At 42.9% G+C, this 17,696-nt stretch overlaps 1 protein-coding gene across 17 annotated transcripts in view; it reads right to left on the reverse strand.

Annotated features, from left to right (window-relative positions):
* The window catches only part of PCDH15 (protocadherin related 15), a 617,117-nt gene that overhangs the window by 237,008 nt on the left and 362,413 nt on the right, over positions 1 to 17,696 (reverse strand). For 13 of the 17 annotated variants that reach the window (XM_072930869.1, XM_072930868.1, XM_072930871.1 and 10 more), the window contains 2 exons: positions 916 to 930; positions 2 to 67 (listed from right to left, as the gene is read on the reverse strand). In XM_072930869.1, the coding sequence (XP_072786970.1) occupies positions 2 to 67; positions 916 to 930 (81 nt within the window). The remainder of the gene's footprint in view (position 1; positions 68 to 915; positions 931 to 17,696) is intronic. The other 4 variants (XM_072930880.1, XM_030275753.4, XM_072930882.1 and 1 more) reach the window with 1 other exon arrangement.

Raw genomic sequence — 17,696 nt, forward strand, 5'->3', positions numbered from 1 at the left:
CCGTTGCGACTCTCCTCATCAATGGGAACTATTGTGGCTGGAGGACCTGTTCTGGCCAACTTGCAATCTATAAAGATGAAAAAAAGAGTTATTTCTCATTCGAAAAGCAGAATCTCTGGGGTTTTGTTGTTGGGGTTTATTTTTTAAAGTCAGCATACTTGGCATGCTGAAGGCAAGTATTCCCTTAAATGTGATGCAGGTATGAGCTACAACTGATAGTAAAGTTATACTCACAAAGGTTCAAAACAAATCTGTTTGCTTATCCCTTACTCAGAAAAACTTTGTAAAGGAAGGGAGGATGTGATGACAAAAGATCTCAGGTATGATCCATATTTAAAACACTTAATCAGCAAAAATATTGTATGTTTTTTTCCTTTGCATGTCACACACCCCTCAAATCACCGAATCATGGACTGGTTTGGTTTGGAAGGGCCTGTAAAGCCATCTCATTCCCTGCCACTGCCATGGGCAGGGACACCTTCCACTATCCCAGGTGCTCCAAACCCCATCCAGCCTGGCCTTGGACACTTCCAGGGATCCAGGGGCAGCCACAGCTGCTCTGGGCACCCTGTGCCAGGGCCTGCCCACTCTTCCAGGGAAGGATTGTTGTCACCATGATCCAGTTGGATGGTTACACTAAGGAATCTGTTTGTGTTTTGCTTTAGAGATCCCATCAGGAATCTCAATGTGTGTCAGGACACAGGGAATACGATGGTAATTTAACCCAAAGAAATAACAAAGGAATGATTAAAAGGTATAAATCATAATTAAAGTTTCACAACAGAAACAAACATAATTTGTATTTAATTGCAACAAAAAGGATCTAGTTAGAGAATGGAATTTTAATAACTCTAAGGAGAACACAAATGAAAAGCAGACGAGCAATGTTCAGGAAGTCATATTTTGCCATCTTACCCTCATATTGCCAGTCTGGAGTCAAAAGTTTAGAGTCATCAATGGAAGCAGAGCAGAATAACGAAAGAAAATAAGTAAGAATTTGTTGGTTTACTCAAAAGAGAGGTTCAAAGATATCAAGCAGTACATGCAGAGCTAGCAAACGCATAAGTGTAGCCTTAAAACACATAAAAGCATGATCACCACATGTGATGACTGTTTTAGGACCAATCAGGTTTTCTACATTAAATAGCAGAAAACCACTATCCCCTTTAAAGCATATGAAAATTAAAGTTCATTAAGAAGAGCTTTTAATTTTCCAAGAGCCTCATTGACTCTGAGAGAAAAGAGACAACCATTCTCCTTCCCAATTCACCCCACAGGACTATCTGAGATTGCCCATGATTTTATAAACTTTAAGATACTCCTCTGATGCACAGTTCAACCAAACTCCATTTGTGTGAAATGATACCTTCTAATCAAGCTCTGGGCTCAAAATAGGAAAGAAATACTCAAGTATTACTGGTTTGTTTTTGTTTTTTTGGTGTGTATTTTTTACATACAAATCCCAATGGAAAATCATCTGTAAACTAAACAGAAGAGCAAGCTGAGGTAAATGCTATTCCTCATCTTATGGTAAAAATGACACATTTGTGGACTTCAAAGGACCCAAAATGCAGCTTGTTACAGTCTCTAATTATCCCAGCACAGACAAGACCCACAACGGGAGGTGAGAACAGTGAAGCATTCGCTCAGATCTCCATTCAGGTGAAGCCTCTAGAGGACACATCTACAACACTGGGTTTTCCTCCAGCAGCAGCAGCAGCTTTGCATTTCCCCTGAGGAGTTCAAACATCTCAGCAGCACAGGGAAAGGACTGAGCATGGCATTCCCTGAGCCTGTCCATCCCTTAGGCAGTCTAAGTAAAATTAATAATGCATGAACTCTCCTTCCTTATTCCTTTCATTCTTATATGGTCTACTTTGATACATAACAATTGAAAATTTTCAGTTTGTGTTGCTTTTAAGAATTAAATTAACTATTACTTTAAAGCTTTTTTGTTTTGCAGGATTTAACAGAGCAAATAAATCACTTGGAAAACCATATCTTTCATAACACTGTAGTTTCCTACAAACACACTGAGTGGGCAGATAAGAAATGTTTGCATTATCTATATAAAATACGGCCTTTTTATACCCCCCCTCTTTTTTTTTTTTTCACTGGATACAATAAACATTCCACTGCCATAACAAAACCAACCCTAATTTTTTTCTAGAGATGTATGTTATGATTTTCTTGAGATTCAGGATTTGGGGAACTTACAAAGACGACACAAGGTGGAATTTATTTAATCAAGGAAAATGGAAGCTCTCTGGAAATACACATAGGTAAATTAGCAAGGAGAAAATATAAGTTCCTTAAGCTAAATATTTTCACAAGACTTTAAACCCAAAGAACAGAAAGGTGCCCTGTGTCAGTATATGAGCCTTGGTAGAACTCTTCTAGCCATTATTTTACCTCTTCCAATTTTACACTGCAGTTTATTACCAGAATGTATTACCAGAACATGACTCTGGTCCAATTTTCTCAATAAAAAAAACAAGTTGTCCTTGAAATTCTTGGACATAATGGAGTAGTTTTTGAAGTCAAATCATGATAAATCAAACACACTTTAAAAAAGAAAAGCATTCCATAAATGAGCTTCCCTCCCTACAGTTTTCATGATGCATTTAATGTTTAGGAAGCAATGTTGGTAAATGGAATCCTGAGGCAGCAGTGCCCCTGCCCCAAAGTCCTTACAGGAAAGGCAAATAGAACTTACTAAATAAACAACAAGCTCTGAAGGCTTTCCTAAGACCCTGCATCAAATCATTTCTGTTCCTGTTGTTAACTTCACTGTTTTTCCTAAGAGTGCTTCTGCTGTACCCTTCTTTAATCAAGAGAAGGGGATAAACAAAGGGCCTTTCTCCTTGGGAGCAAAGTGAGAACCTCTTTAGCAAACTCTTCATGTAACAGTGTCAAGGCTCAGCTCTATTTGGTTTCTGCTGGCTAATTTTCATTATTTTAATTTCTAATTATTTTTAATGAGATGGCTCAGAGGAAACCCTCAATCACTGTCCTAGGTGAGACACTCAGCAAGGTCAAACAGCTTGAACACAGACAAACACAACAACTTGAATTATCAGGTATTTCCCCAGCAGAGACCTCCTGGATCATTTTCCTTTTTCACCTCTGAAACTCCTTCAAACCCCCTTCCCATCCAGCATTTCTATTCCTTGAATCACTTCTCTCTGTTTTACAGCTAAAAACACAGAAAATAATCTATAAAAATTAAAATAATGGTTAATGAACCAGCTAACAACAAACTCCTAGCATGTGGACCCAACAAGCAATGCCCAGAGCTCTGCAGACACCTGAGAGGAGAGAGTCTCCAGTGGGAGGTGGAAAAGCCTGGATGGTCTTGGTGGTCCCTTCCAAGCCAGACCACCCTGTGAGACTCCGTGGTCACACAAGCTGGGGTTTGCCTAACAGCCAAATGTCCCCTCCTTCCAGCACTGCCCCACAGCTATGGGGGTTTGCAGTTTCCAGCAGCTTCCTTTCTCCTCCTTAGCTCTTCTCTTCATTCCCACCAGCCCAAAGGCCACCTGCATCCTCACAGCCCCTCTGCCAGGGGACTGCCACCTCCAAAGGCACCAGCTCTTCCAGAAAGGGCTTTCACAGAATTTTCCATGCTGGTCTGCTGCTCCCAGTCACTGGAGGAACTCTTAGACTCACAGGATGGTTTGGACTGGAAAGAACCTTTGGGATCCTCAGCTCCAACCCACGCCATGGGCAGGGACACCTTCCTCTATGAACAACAAGTTAAGGAGTAGCTGGAGATACCTGAACTGCTACACTGCTCACTGTGTGTGAAGGTTACCAGGCTCCAGCAGCCTTTGCAAATCTCTCCCTGTAAACTTTTGTGAGAAGCCCCACACTCACATTTCTGAGAGGCTCCATGCTCACCCTCACAGGGACACACAGAGTCTGACAATGCAGGCATCAAGGCAGAGGAGGCACAGCCGTCCAAAATTGCATTTATGCTCCCCCTACCAAACACAATCACTTGGAAACCTCAAATAACCACTTACTCTTCCTATACATCTAAATTCCAGCTCAATAAAACATTTGAATTATGTGGGAGCAGTGTCAGGAGAGGGCTGCTGGAGGGTTCTGGACTTGGCATCATGTGGCTTCAAAGTTTATCAAGAAAAATAACTTGGCCTACAAAGCCCTAAAAATTTAAGTGACTTCAAGCACAAAAAGTCTCCCAACAAGACTCGAGAAGGGATTTGTATTCGTATTAACAGAGCTTTGAGAAAAAAGTTCCCTAACTTAGTCCTACCCTTCCAAAGATAGAAAGAGTTTCACCTTGACACAAAAAATAAGTGAGGAGCTCTTCAGGGAGAGCAGCACAATCATCTGGAAAACAAACAGCCAACCTGAACCTTCCTGGGACATGAATCTGGGAAGTAACTGCAACCTCCTCCTGAGCACTCCTTAAATAAAACTGGGAAAAAAATCCACTTCCATATGCTAATCACCAACTCTTCTTCCAGCTGCTGCAGGAGCACTCAATCATTACGCTGAGTTATTTCATTATTTGCCTTATATTCAAGTTTGCTTTTATTTATTCAGATAAATTGTTCCATTTGTTTTTATTTAAACAGTCACAGAGAGTGCAATGGGCAATTTCAAACCCCTGACTCAGTTCCTAACAGATCTTTAGTCCAATTGAAAAGATTTTCCATTTAATAAAGTTCCACCCACTAACTGTCAAAGGAAATTATTTTATTTGTTGGCAGAAAAAAAGTTTATTTTTTATTTTTAACTGAAATGAGGATCAGACTCTAAACCTTGTCAGTAATTGTGGAAGGCTCCTCAGCATCAATCCCTTACTTCCTAGGGCTGCCCTCTAAGACAAGAAAGAACAAAACATTAATTCTAAAATTTGTCTTTCTGTTACTATTTCCAAATTCTTCCTGAATCCATGAAAGTGTGCAGCATCCAGAACATCTTGGAGCAAGGTTAATTTTAACAAATCATGGCTTGTTCACATGGTACCACCCCATGACAGTGCAGGAGGAAGCAGCATCCAACCATTCCCTACCGACCTTCTATTCCCTCCATGTCTCCAATAAACCACTTTAGCATCCCCAAAAACTGCAGCAAACAAGAATTTATAGTGAGTTCAGGGCTCTGATCCGCTTCAGTGACTGTGTGCTGTCAATAAGACAAATAGCAAAATGGAACATTCTTCAAGGAGCCACTAAAGCCACTTTCTTTGATATGTATGTGAAAGAAAAACCCTTGGATAGCACAGCATCCAACATGGAGAAAACCTCTGTGGGAAGGTGGCAATGATAACTTTGATACTGCAAAAAGCCTGACCCAGCAAGCAAGTCCAAATTATTTCCCACAGAGTGGGAGCAGAGTTCAAAAGAAGCAGTGGGGACTTTTCTAGGACCTAGAGGGGAGCAAAAAGTCTAGATTTGTTATGTGGTTTCTTTCCCTCTGTGTTTATAAGCATTTTAATTTAGCTCCAGAGAGAATTAAACAAAGCCAACTCTCAATATTCACCAGTTGTAGCTTCACAGATACTCTTTTCTTCAACCTTGACCCTTTCCATCTTAGAGAGGGGAAGAAAAGAGCTTGTGAAAGAGAGTTTGGAGAGTCAGAGATGAAGAGAGGCTGGGAGAGCTGGGGATGCTCAGCCTGGAGAAGGGAAGGGGGTGTGGAGACCTCACAGCTCCTTCCAGGGCCTGAAGGGACACAGGGAAGCTGGAGAGGGACCCTGAAACAGGAACTGGAGTGACAGGACGCAGGGAATGGGTTCAAACTGACACAGGGGAAATTTAGATGGGATATTGGGAAGGAATTGTTCCCTGGGAGGGTGAGAAGGCCCTGGCACAGGGTGCTCAGAGCAGCTGGGGCTGTCCCTGGATCCCTGGCAGTGTCCAAAGCCAGGCTGGACATGAGAGCTTAGAGCAGCCTGGGATAATGGAAAGTGTCCCTGACATGGCAGGGGCTGGAATTTTCCATCTTTAATGTTCCTTCCAACCCAAACCTTCTCCAATTTTAAAATATTTAAAGGCTTTTCTCCCCATTTCCTCTACATGGTTAAGCTAATCAAACACTTAGAGAAGTCTTGGAGATACAAAGTGAGAATCACCGAGTCCCATCCTCAAGCCTGCATCACCAATAATACTGTGGCCATTTTAGATAAGGAATTAAATTGATTTCTGCCTGACCATCAGCTGGAAATTAAGAGTTTGTGCATGTGACACACACAAGATCCAGGACAGAGCACAAGATCCTGCACTGCCAGCACAATGAGTGCCCCTGAAGTGCCTGGTGATGGGACAAGGTGCTGAGAGAGCCCAATTCAAGAAATCTCCATCTTTCACAAGCATGTCAATGCTAAAACCTCTAGCCTGGGGTCTTGGATGGATTGAAACCCCAGCAAAGCTCCTGGGAGCTGGTGATGCCTGGGCGGGCGAGAGCAGCTTCTCCAACCTGGAGAGGCCAGGAGTGAAATTCTTGCAGGCTGAGTTAAAGCACCTCACATTTCTCTCTGTCTGAACAGGTATTTCTGTTTCCAGCTGCACTTGATTCTCCAAAATGCCCCAGCTGCTCCTGAAGGAAGCAGTGCTTTGTCCTTACCTCCACTGCCATTCAACAGGGAACACTCAGGGGGAAAACACAACCATGAAAGAGTCTCTAAAACTCGATTTACAAACTAAAGGTCCTCATAAAGAGCCACATAGAGCCATACATTTAAACTGAGTAACCAAGCAACCCCACTGCAGGGGAAAATGAAAATGCCCCGCCTCGTTTCCTGTGTGGGCATTCAGCTCCACAGCTGGGCAATTTCGGAGGAGCTTGCCATAACCTTTTACATTAGCTGGCTTGTGCTGCCATGGCTGTGCATTGAAAATGGCATAAGAAGGGCTTTCACGGGCTATTTTCAGCTCTTCCTGAGAGAAATCCCTAATTGGAGAGTCTGGGAAGGCACCCCAGCAAACCTGAGCTTGATTCAGACCCTTCTGAGATCCTGTTTAAACCTCCAGAGTTTGTCTACTTTAATCAGAGTTAAGCCCTGCTCTAAAATTTGGAGTTTAGGCATTCCAAGACTCGAGGGAGAGGTGAATTTGGGCTTGGGTTTGGTTTGAGCTGGACAAAAAGTGAGGCTGGGGGACAATCCAGTGTGAAAAAAGGACAAAAAGCAAATAAAGATCATTATGAAAAGCTCCTGTTCCATTTCAGGAGATGCAACCTGATCAGTCAATTTATCTTATGGCTTTATTCTGCCATTCTTTCACCTTTATGTTTTTTTTTTCTTTATTTTATTCACAGATACAGTATCTCGAAAGGTCTTGGGACCTGCAAATTGCCCTGCCAGTGCTGTGCATTGCTATTTTATTTTTACAGCTTGAGATGAATGCAGAGCCATCCCTCTTTCAGATATTGTGCTTTTAGATTGAAATAACTCCTCATTTTACAAGCAGTTTTGGAGTTGACAGGAGTCTTTAAAATCATACTTGTGCCTGAAAACACTGTAAAGCACATAAAAACATGATACTATGCCAAGCAGTAGCTAAAATTACCATTACCAAAAGTAATTTTTAAGACCATTAAAAAGCACTGGATGAGTCGAGAGAAGCTGCAGTATCTTCAGAAGTGCTTTCAAAAGTTGATTAAACCTGCTTTTAACCATTCCTATGCCCCCAGCATTCAAATTTCATCTTATTTTCAATATTTGTTGGGATTGCATTTTCCCTATTATGCCTGTAATGCATTTAAGACAGAACTCTCATAGAGGAGAATGAAAAATTTCTAATATTGGAACTTCAACTCATTCTTGGTACTATAAGCAATTTTTAAAGTAAATTTTGACTGCTGTAATATCAGTAGTAAAAGCAACTTGGGAAAAGCACTTGGAGATATTCCTAACATTTCATATTGTTGGAATTCCTTTAAAATCAAATAATTTGGCATTTATTAACTGAAACATGAGGTGAGCCAATAATACTCACCCTTGCCACATTCCTAAAGGGTACATTTGTCAGTTTAATATCTTAGGTTAAATATGGAGGTTTAAAATCATATTTGATAATCATGCTTCTCTTGCTTGAAGAATTTCTCCTATTTCAGTTCAGACTTTCATATGTCTAAAACAGGCACAGAAAAACCTCGGTTTGTGTTCCACAGAACTGATGGCAATGAACCGAGGTGAGAGAAAGAAAAGTAATTTTTAAACTAATTTTAGGGAAAATTTTTAGGGAATTTTGGTATGTACACAGGAATATAATTCTCTGTAAAAAGAGATGTTAAATTTTAGAATATTTCAATACCATGTGAATAGCACTGAATGTATTTTTGAGGCTGTCATTTCCTTTAAAAAGCAGCACTTCATAAATTGGGGTAGAAAAGAATTACACAGGCATGAAACCTCCAACTTTGGGGGTTTTAAGATTCTAAACTCCTCCCCTCAACCTAAAAAAATTAGCAACAGCCACATGTTATTAAAAAAAATGAGGAAGAACAATTTTGCTCCTCTGAAGTCACCTCTCCAAGGCTATAAATATTCCAATAATTCCAGAACCTTCCCCTTGGTGCCAGTCTCCAGCAGGTAACCAGGAAAACGGGTGCTAATGAAGCTGCCACTCCTAGGATTGTTTGTGTTCCAGAGAATTAACCACCTATTTGGGGAGATTTACATATTGTGCCTATAAATAACTCTCTCCTGACATCTCTAATGAAGGCAATGTTGATCAACATCTTCCTGTAATTTAATCAGGACCTCAAGCAGCAGTGGCAGAAGGTGAGGACATGGCTTTGCCATCCCAAGACATCCCCTTGTCTTAAATAACACTCAATTCTCTCAGCTCCTCAAACTCTCCCTCAGACACTGCTAAAAATACCCAGACAAACAGATTGCTACAAGTGAATCTTAAATACAACAATGCAATTTTCTCCATCTTTCCCCAAAAATGCAACCCTGTTCTGGAGGAACACATCCTACAGTCATGGAACTGCCCTGAATTATCCACCTGAAAGCAGGGAATTCTTCATTCTATCCCTGTAGGAACAACCATCTGCACCACCTGGATGTTTGAAGGCTGGACCTTGGTACTGTGGCTTAACTAAAGCATGATTTAATTCCCACTGAACACTGTTATGAGGTAAGATTGGGTGCTGTGCTTTGGAAAGGTTGATAGATTTTAACTATCCAAAATTAGCAACCAAAAGGAGCCCCAACAGGGCCAAAATGTTGGATTTAAGCCCATTTCCAGGCAGACATGCAATGGCAAAACCCAGGAAATAGCATGGAATGAACTTCTTACATACATGGAGACTTCATGAAAGTTACCTCATTTTGCACAGAGGAGGATGACACAAAGTCAGGGATGGAAAAGTTGCCCATCCAAGGACTGGAGAGTGCTGCCTTGCCAGGGTGTGAGAGGAAAACAGGCTCCAAAGTCACAGGCAGAATGTCCTTTCTCCCCCTCAAAAATAGGTGAAGGCACCTAAGGCATTATGCAGCTCCTGAGTCCCAGCCATTTGCATGTCCCCCATCCAGGAATAACATGGAATAAGGAGACTTCCCAAGAAATGTCACCCTTGGAAGTGTCTCTTAATGAATTATGGTCCAATGGGTTCAATAATTGAAGCCTGAGCTGCTTTCTGACCATCCTAGAGCCAGCTTGTTTTCAAACAGCCTGAGTTAATTAGGAAAGCAAAAAGGACTTCAGTGCTGGAGGGCTGCAGAGAGTTATTTATGGCTCTCCTGGTGAGCTGCACACTTTGGAGATCTAATTTGTTGAGTAAAAACCAAAGTTATCTTAGTTTTATAATTAAATTTGTTCCCAGTCTACAATGTGTCACAGGAGGTGTGCTTTGGCTTCCTGTCCCACAGTTTTTTATCAGGTAAATTCACAAATTATCTCAAAATGTGCAGGGAAAAAAAAAAAAAAAAAAAAAAAAAAAAAAAAAAAAAAGCCCAACCCAACCCAAAAACCACATCCTGAGGTGGCAGAACAGATCCCTGGCATCCTCTCTTACTCCTGCCACCATTTACTTATTCCTTATCCTCATCTTTGGAAATCTTGGGAGGCCCTAATAATCCAAAACTGTCTGGAAATTGCAAAATGGTGAGAGCCTTTGATTGCCTATGAACCAATTTAGGATTTATTTTAATGAATGGAAGGTTTACAGTTATCTCCTCTGTAAAGCGACTCTGTGAGGGAGGAATTATGGGGTGGGACAAAGGACTGTTGGACTCAGCACCTGCCAGCTCATGGTGCTCCCAAGCATCCATCTGGAGAGGATTCCCAAAAGGGATGTTAAAGTCAGAGATGCTGATTACGAAATCCCAGACTTGTTTGGGTTGGAAGGGACCTTAAAGCCTTTCCAGGACAGGGACACCTTCCACTGTCCCAGGGGGCTCCAAGCCCTGTCCTTGGACATTTCCAGGGATCCAGCTGCTCTGGGCGCCCTGGGCCAGGGTCTGACCACTCTCCCAGGGAACAATTCCTAATTCCCTATATCCCATCCAGCCCTGCCCTCTGGCAGTGGGAAGTCATTCCCCCATTGTCGGAATCTGAGGTATTGATGATCCCGAGATTGTAGAAAGTCTGTCTTTCAGCCCTGCTGCCAAAGCAGAAGCCATAATTCGTCTGTGCTGGTTTCAAGGTTGTTTATTCTGTTTATCTCTAACATGTTCTGCTGCCCTGCCGCAGCTCTGTCCTGCAGGGCAGCGTGTGGGGCTCTGCCCTCAGGGGGATGTTACAAACATTAAATACCAGAAATTACCTGTGCTGTATGTACAATAATGTGCCAATATCTGTCACCTACGTTGAACTGTGTGTCCCCAGCCTGAACCAACAGAAAAATGCCAACACCACAGTGAAACATGGAGGGCATGAAGAAGGAGAAAAAGGACAAGACACACCCAATTTCCTCCATCTTGTCCCCTTTGGACCCCTTTTCTAGAATCCTAAAATTTGACTTTTGCACCCGTGCCACACTTAATTATTACTTATATCAAACACTCAGAGCTTGTAATTCATCCTGTAAGATTGAAAACCCTTTTCCATGGACAGAGATCACAGACAGTGTCTCTGGGGGCTCTGTCCAGGGGGGTTCCTGACCCCCCAGGGGTCCCAGACCTGCCAGAGCAGCCAGAGGGAAGCTCTGGATTCCCACACCCCTTGTCCTATCACAGCTGCTGCTGTGTGAACCCTCCAGCTTCTGACTCCTTCCAGAAACTTTAGTTAGGATGATTTTTTGTGTTGTTTTTTTTTTTTTTCTTTAATAACATGGTGGAAATTAAGTGTAAGCATGGTTCATCTGCTGTCTGAAACCTTTATCGTCAACCAAGTGATAAACTGCAAGGAGAGAGTTGCTGGGCTTCTGCTACATTGGAAAAGACATTTCATATCCTTTGCAATATTGACTCTAGAGCCCAAAAATATTTATTTCTCCATTTTTACCGCCTTAGAAAACACTTTCAAAAATAAACACCTTACAGGACGTCGTGATTACCATCAAAATCTCTGTTTGGCTCCACTCTCAGGGGAGTTGAAGGTATGGAAAAAATATCATTCCCTAAAAGGCAGCAGTAGAGTCCCCATCCCTGGAGGTTTCCAAGGAAAGGCTGGAGGTGGCACTCGGTGCTCTGGGCTGGGGACAAGGTAGGGATTTGGCACAGCTGGGACTGCCTTGTCTTGGAGGGCTTTTCTAACCACAATGACTCTATGAAATAGTAGGAAAAAAAATCAAAAAATTCTGCTCCTGGTGCTGGAAAGAAGCTGAACTTGTACTTTGTGTTTGTTTACCTATGTACATGAATTTTATTTTAATTTACACATGTAAATTAGCATAAAATGCAACTCAGCTCCTTGTTGCAAAGAGTAGTTTTTTAAATTTATAATAATAAATAAAAAATTTTAAAAGGAGGATATTTGCTGGCAGAAATTAAGACTGATCATCTCTCCTTGTAAGGATACATTCTGCTCAGTGTTTTGGCTCCTATGGAAAATGGGAAGCGTCAAAGGAATCTCAGCCTCTGACCATCAGTGCTGCTTCCAAAGATCTAAGGACACATAAAACCCTCCTCCAAGCTGCACCTGCCTGGAAAGGACAGAATTAGGAGCTGTCCTTGCTAAGTCAGCCCAGTTCAGGTGCACATCCAGGGGAGTTTTCCATCAGCAATGATGGGCAGCAAAAAGAATGCATTTTTTCTTAACTGTACAAATTATAATTCATAAAAATATGTGGGTAATTTGGACCCACAGGCTACACAGAGGCCACCAGCAGGAGGACAAAGTGATGCCTAAAGCTGGACTCAGTTTAATTTCTAATAGCTGGAAATAAAAGGATTCAAGGCAGCTTTCAAATCCTTCCTGTAAGGTTTTCCCCTCAGAGATAGCACAGGAAATAATCCTACAGATGAGGCAGCAATTGCATGGGTATTTCTGTAGGATTTAAAGTCTTCTTAGCATTCAGTAATGCCCAAATTCTTCCCCTCCTAATTCCCTTCAGTTTTTGAAGCGCTGTTTTTTGATTTTATCTCACCTACAGACACTGATAAAGAGGCAGCACACCTGACACGGAGCTCCTCAGCCTCTGCTCCAGCTCCAGGCTGGCTGAAATGGAGAGCTTGATTAATTTTACATTAGCCAGCTGCACAATAAATCCCAAGCCATTGATTACACGGGAAGAACAAGCAGATAAGGTATTTTCTTTGCAGACCTCCAGTACTTAATTACACAAAGGCTTTATCCACAGGGTGGGTGAGAAAACAACTGAGCACAGCTCTGGGAGCTCTTTATTATTTTCTGTGCGTGATTGTTCATGTTCTTTAAGTTTAAAATTAAGTGCTGCTTTTGGTTGGGGGCAAGATTGTGGCTCATTATTGGTTTAATTCTGGATAAATAAGAAAGCAGTTGTTTATCTGAAGCCATTCACAGTTTGCCTTTCCCTGGCAGTTTGTTCTTAACTGTTTTAATTAGCAGACAAGAGTGGGTCAGTGATTATGTGGAGCTGATTACGTGGAAGGAGTTTGGAGACTGAGCAGTTCAATGATATTTAAAATACTCTGGTACCATCAGGTTTCTGAAGTAAGCAGAGCCTCTACTCACCTGTTAGTCACCAACCCCTGAGCTGAATAAAAGCACCAAGACTTGGAGACCTAAGTGCTCAGTCCCTGGAGCTGGAAAGCCACTGCCTGTGCCACTCCCCACCGATTTTCTTACCTAAACAGGTAAAACTGGAGATATGAGCAGCAGTTGACTGGAGCAGCACTCCAGAGGCACGAGGCTGTGCCATCCTGATTAGCTCCATTTGATTACAACTCCTTAATTGCTCATGAGCCCAAGCTCATTAAATGAAAACAGAGGGGGAAGATTCCCCCAATATTCCAGATGGGATATTGGAAGGAATTGTTTCCTGGGAGGGTGGGCAGGCCCTGGCACAGGGTGCCCAGAGCAGCTGTGGCTGCCCCTGGATCCCTGGCAGTGCCCAAGGCCAGGCTGGATGTGGCTCATTCTGTGAGTAACACTTTCACCCTTTTCTGGCACTTTTTTTTTTTTTTTTCCTTTCCTTTAGTAAATAATGCACTTGCACATCATTTGTATTTGAACATCCCATATATCTTATCTTTTCTAACATTTGCAACTGTACGAAACTTTCACAGGCTTGAATTTATTTCCACAGCAGCCATCAATCACTCTGAGATGTTATTTTGCTGGCTTTGTTGATAGAGATTTTGTTTATAGTTCCCCCTTCACTGAAACACCATATTCCATAAGATCTGATTCGTATGATAAACTCACAAAATACCTTTGTCCTGGTAGGAAATGTATCCCAATTAAATGGGGCAACAGTGAATCCTGTGGAGCACAGTGCTGCAGAGTGAGAAGAAGCTTTTGTTTGATAGATGGATAAGGAGCATTAACTTGGAGTTATCTGTATTTTTCCTATGAATACAACAACAACAATAAAAAAATCCAAAAGTAATTTAAAAGACACCCCAAAGCATTGAAGAACCTGCTTCCTTTGTGTTCCTGTGTGTAACAGCAGAGTAACTGCTCAGTATCATAGAAATATTTGAGTGAAAAGGGACTTTTTAAAGGCTATTTTTAGTTCCACCCCTGCCATGGGCACAGAATCTTCCACTATCCCAGGCTGCTCCAAGCCTCCAACCTGGCCTTGGGGACTTCCAGGGATGCAGGGGCAGCCACAGCTGCTCTGGGCACCCTGTGCCAGGGCCTGCCCACCCTGCCAGGGAATAATTCCTTCCCAATATCCCACCCAGCCCTGCCCTCTCACAGCTTAAAGCCATTGCCGTGACTCTACATCCTCATGAAAAGTCCCTCTCCAAAAAATTGCTTTGGTTTTATTTAGCACAAAACTCTTCAAATTGTCAAAGTCACAAAGAACACTTCCCAGATTTGTACAATTAGTTTTGCATTAAAAAAAAAAAAAATACTAAAGGAAAACTTGAAAGGCTTAAAAAAATTGAAGAAGGATCAAAGCTGAAGTTTTTGACTTGTGGATGTGAAACTTCACCTTCTAAATAAAACAGCAGCACGTTGAGCTTTGTAATAGTTCAGGTGGCAAGATCCCAGCCATTTTATCAAGCAAAAAATCTGAGGAGGTCAAGAAATTTTTGCAAAGAGTAAAATCTCTTAACAGTAGTAAAATAACACAATAGTAGAATCCATTGTTTCTATGTAAGAAGATGGGAAAATAAAATTTAAACACTAGAAACATTCATCCAGCGCCATTATGTGGAACAAAAAACCTACTCCACTGTGTTTTCTTTGATTTTTTTCCCTTTTTTTTTCAAAATTTCCTATGATTTTGCAGGAATCCATTTTTGTGCTGTGTTATTTGGAATTGAATCGGAAGCTCAGCCACTTCTCAAGAAACACACTTAGGCTGCATTGGCCAACTGGTCATAGAGAAAAGCGACACCAGGCAAGACTAGAAACCTTGGTTTAAGTTAAGACCAGCTGGGAGATCAAATTAAATGTTTAAATGAGGGAGCCCCAAGATATTTAACACTGTGCTCCCCTCTAGGACCAAACAATTCCCTTCAAACAACTCTGCTTAGAAATAAGGTGTGAAATTTTCCCATGGCAGACTTGCCCAGCAGATCAAATCAAAAGGGACAAATAAATTAAATATTTCATGTTGCATCAATATTGCTGACAAATTCAGCAGCTTATAAATCAGAGATAAAAATGAAGATATTGTGGTACAGAACCAAAAAATGTCTGACATGGCAGGGGCTGCCCAGGGAGCTTTGGCGTGCCCATCCCTGGAGGTGTCCCAGGAAGGGCTGGAGGTGGCACTCAGTGCCCTGGGCTGGGGACAAGGTGGGCATCAAGCCCAGGTTTAGAAGTCCTTTCCAGCCCAAATAATTCTATGATTCTATGGTCTCCTGCTGTGGACATTTAAAGATGCTCAAGAGTTTGCAATTCCTTGAACTTAAATCCCAGCAAGATGTTCCTGAAATGAACATTTCACCATTAAATTCACAAAAGGGAACTGAAACAATATTGAAGGCAAACACAAAACTCGCACCACAACCCCCTTCCTGTGCTGATCAGCTTCCCGGGATAATTCAGACTAGAACTGAGCCTTCAATTGCAGAGAAATCCCATTTCTCTTTAATCCAATTGAAAAGCACATTTTCTCTCCTTGCTTCCTTCCCCACCTCCTTGGCCCTTCCCATTGCACTCATGTTTAACAATGTACAGAAGGAGAATTTGGCATTATTTAAACATTTGATTTCTGCCTACATATACCAACTGTTCATCTCCCTGCCAGTTTAAAGCTCACCATGCCTCAATACACTGTCTAATAAATAATGGAAAACATAGAGGATTATTTTTCTTACTATTTTTACAACCTAACCCAAAGGTTGTCTTTTCAAAAAAAAACAGAAAAAGAGGAAAAAAAAAAAAAAAGAAAAAGGAAAATTATTGTCTTCCAATAGAAATTCTCCAGAAGAGATGAAAGTGGTTGGCTAGGAGTGATCACACCTGGGCATTCAGAAATTACAGCAATGTCTGTGGAAAAGGTGTGGGGGAAAAAGTTTGGTTTGGAGTTTTTGGGGGGTATTTTCGTGGGTTTTCAGTTCAAATCCCCAGATATTTCTTCACCATGGGCATTCCATGTAAAAATCCCAGAGTTTTCATGAGCTTCAGTGAAAAAAACTCCTGCCTGTGTTTAATGTCAGACAACAGCTGAGCAGTAACATTGCTCTAATGTGAAAATGATCACTGAAAAATGAACATGTTCAGGTGAGCTGGGAGAGCTCAGCCCTCACGATTCCTGCCCAGCCACAGGAGCTGCTCCCACTGCACACACCAGCAGAGATCATGGGGTCCCTGAAGCTGCAAAAGCCCTCCAGGATCTCTGAGCCCAAATTTGATCCCCACCTTGTCAACTCAAACAATCACAGAACCCCAGGATCGGAGGCTGGCAAATCCCTGCCAGCCCATGGAGTCCCAGCTGTGCCCAGTGCCCACCTTGTCCCCAGCCCAGAGCACTGAGTGCCACCTCCAGCCCTTCCTGGGACACCTCCAGGGATGGGCACTCCAAAGCTCCCTGGGCAGCCCCTGCCAAGGCCTGAGCACCCTTTCCATGGAGAAATTCCTGCTGCTGTCCAAGCTGAGCCTCCCCTGGCACAGCTTGAGGCCGTTTCCCCTTGTCCTGTCCCTGTTCCCTGGCAGCAGAGCCCGACCCGCCCTGGCTGTCCCCTCCTGGCAGGAGCTGTGCAGAGCCACAAGGTCCCCCCTGAGCCTCCTTTTCTCCAGGCTGAGCCCCTTCCCAGCTCCCTCAGCCGCTCCTGGGGCTCCAGCCCCTTCCCCAGCTCCCTTCTCTTCCCTGGCTATGCTCCAGCCCCTCCAGGACTCTCTGGACACAGATCCCGCTGGCCTGGGCAGGAACTCAACCTTGCAGAAGTCCAGAGTTTCCAGAGGCTCTGGAAAACCCAGACCCCTGTTTAAAGTCTTCTGAAGGAAGAGTCCATAATCACCATCAACAAAGAAGTTACTGGGCTCTTGAAGTGATTCAGAACACACAGACCCCATGCCCTGAGGGATACGGCCCCAGCTCCCTCAGCCCTTCCTGGGCACCCAGATGCTCCAGGCTCTTCCTCATCTTGGAAGCAGAAAAACTTTGGGAGCCCAGTGCCTGGAAGAGGCTCATTTCTAGCCAGATGCCACAGTCTGGTGGTTCCAAGGCTGTTGGGATCTGGGATTTCCCTTCTTCTCCAGAAGCAGCTTCCTGCCTCATCCCTCCCAACTCAGCCACAGGGAGATCCCAGGATACTCAGTCCCTTCCACCAGGGCTGAAATCTGTACATTAACTGAGATGAACCTCGTTTGCAGTGCCCCTATTTTGTGAATAACTCACCACAGGGAAATTCATCTCCTGTCGCCTCAAAGTGCTGCTGGTGGCACTCAAAGACACTTTGAAGAACTAAACCCTTCAGAGGAGCTTAATGGCTCTACTACAACTCACCAGCACCAAGAAGAGCTCTTTTCTCTGTAGGATCAATGGCACAGCTCCCCACCAAACACAGCAAGTCCCCATAAAACACAGAAATGACTCCTGCTCCCAAGAACAGACACGTTCCCTCAGGCAAGAACCTGGGGGCATTTCTCTCCTCTCCCTGCATCTGTACAGTGCAGGGCTCAGGGAATGATCAATGAGCTCCAGGTACTCAAATATGCATTTCCCTC

Source organism: Taeniopygia guttata, chromosome 6 (genome assembly GCF_048771995.1).
Source record: "Taeniopygia guttata chromosome 6, bTaeGut7.mat, whole genome shotgun sequence".
In the NCBI taxonomy this organism is placed as follows: domain Eukaryota; kingdom Metazoa; phylum Chordata; class Aves; order Passeriformes; family Estrildidae; genus Taeniopygia; species Taeniopygia guttata.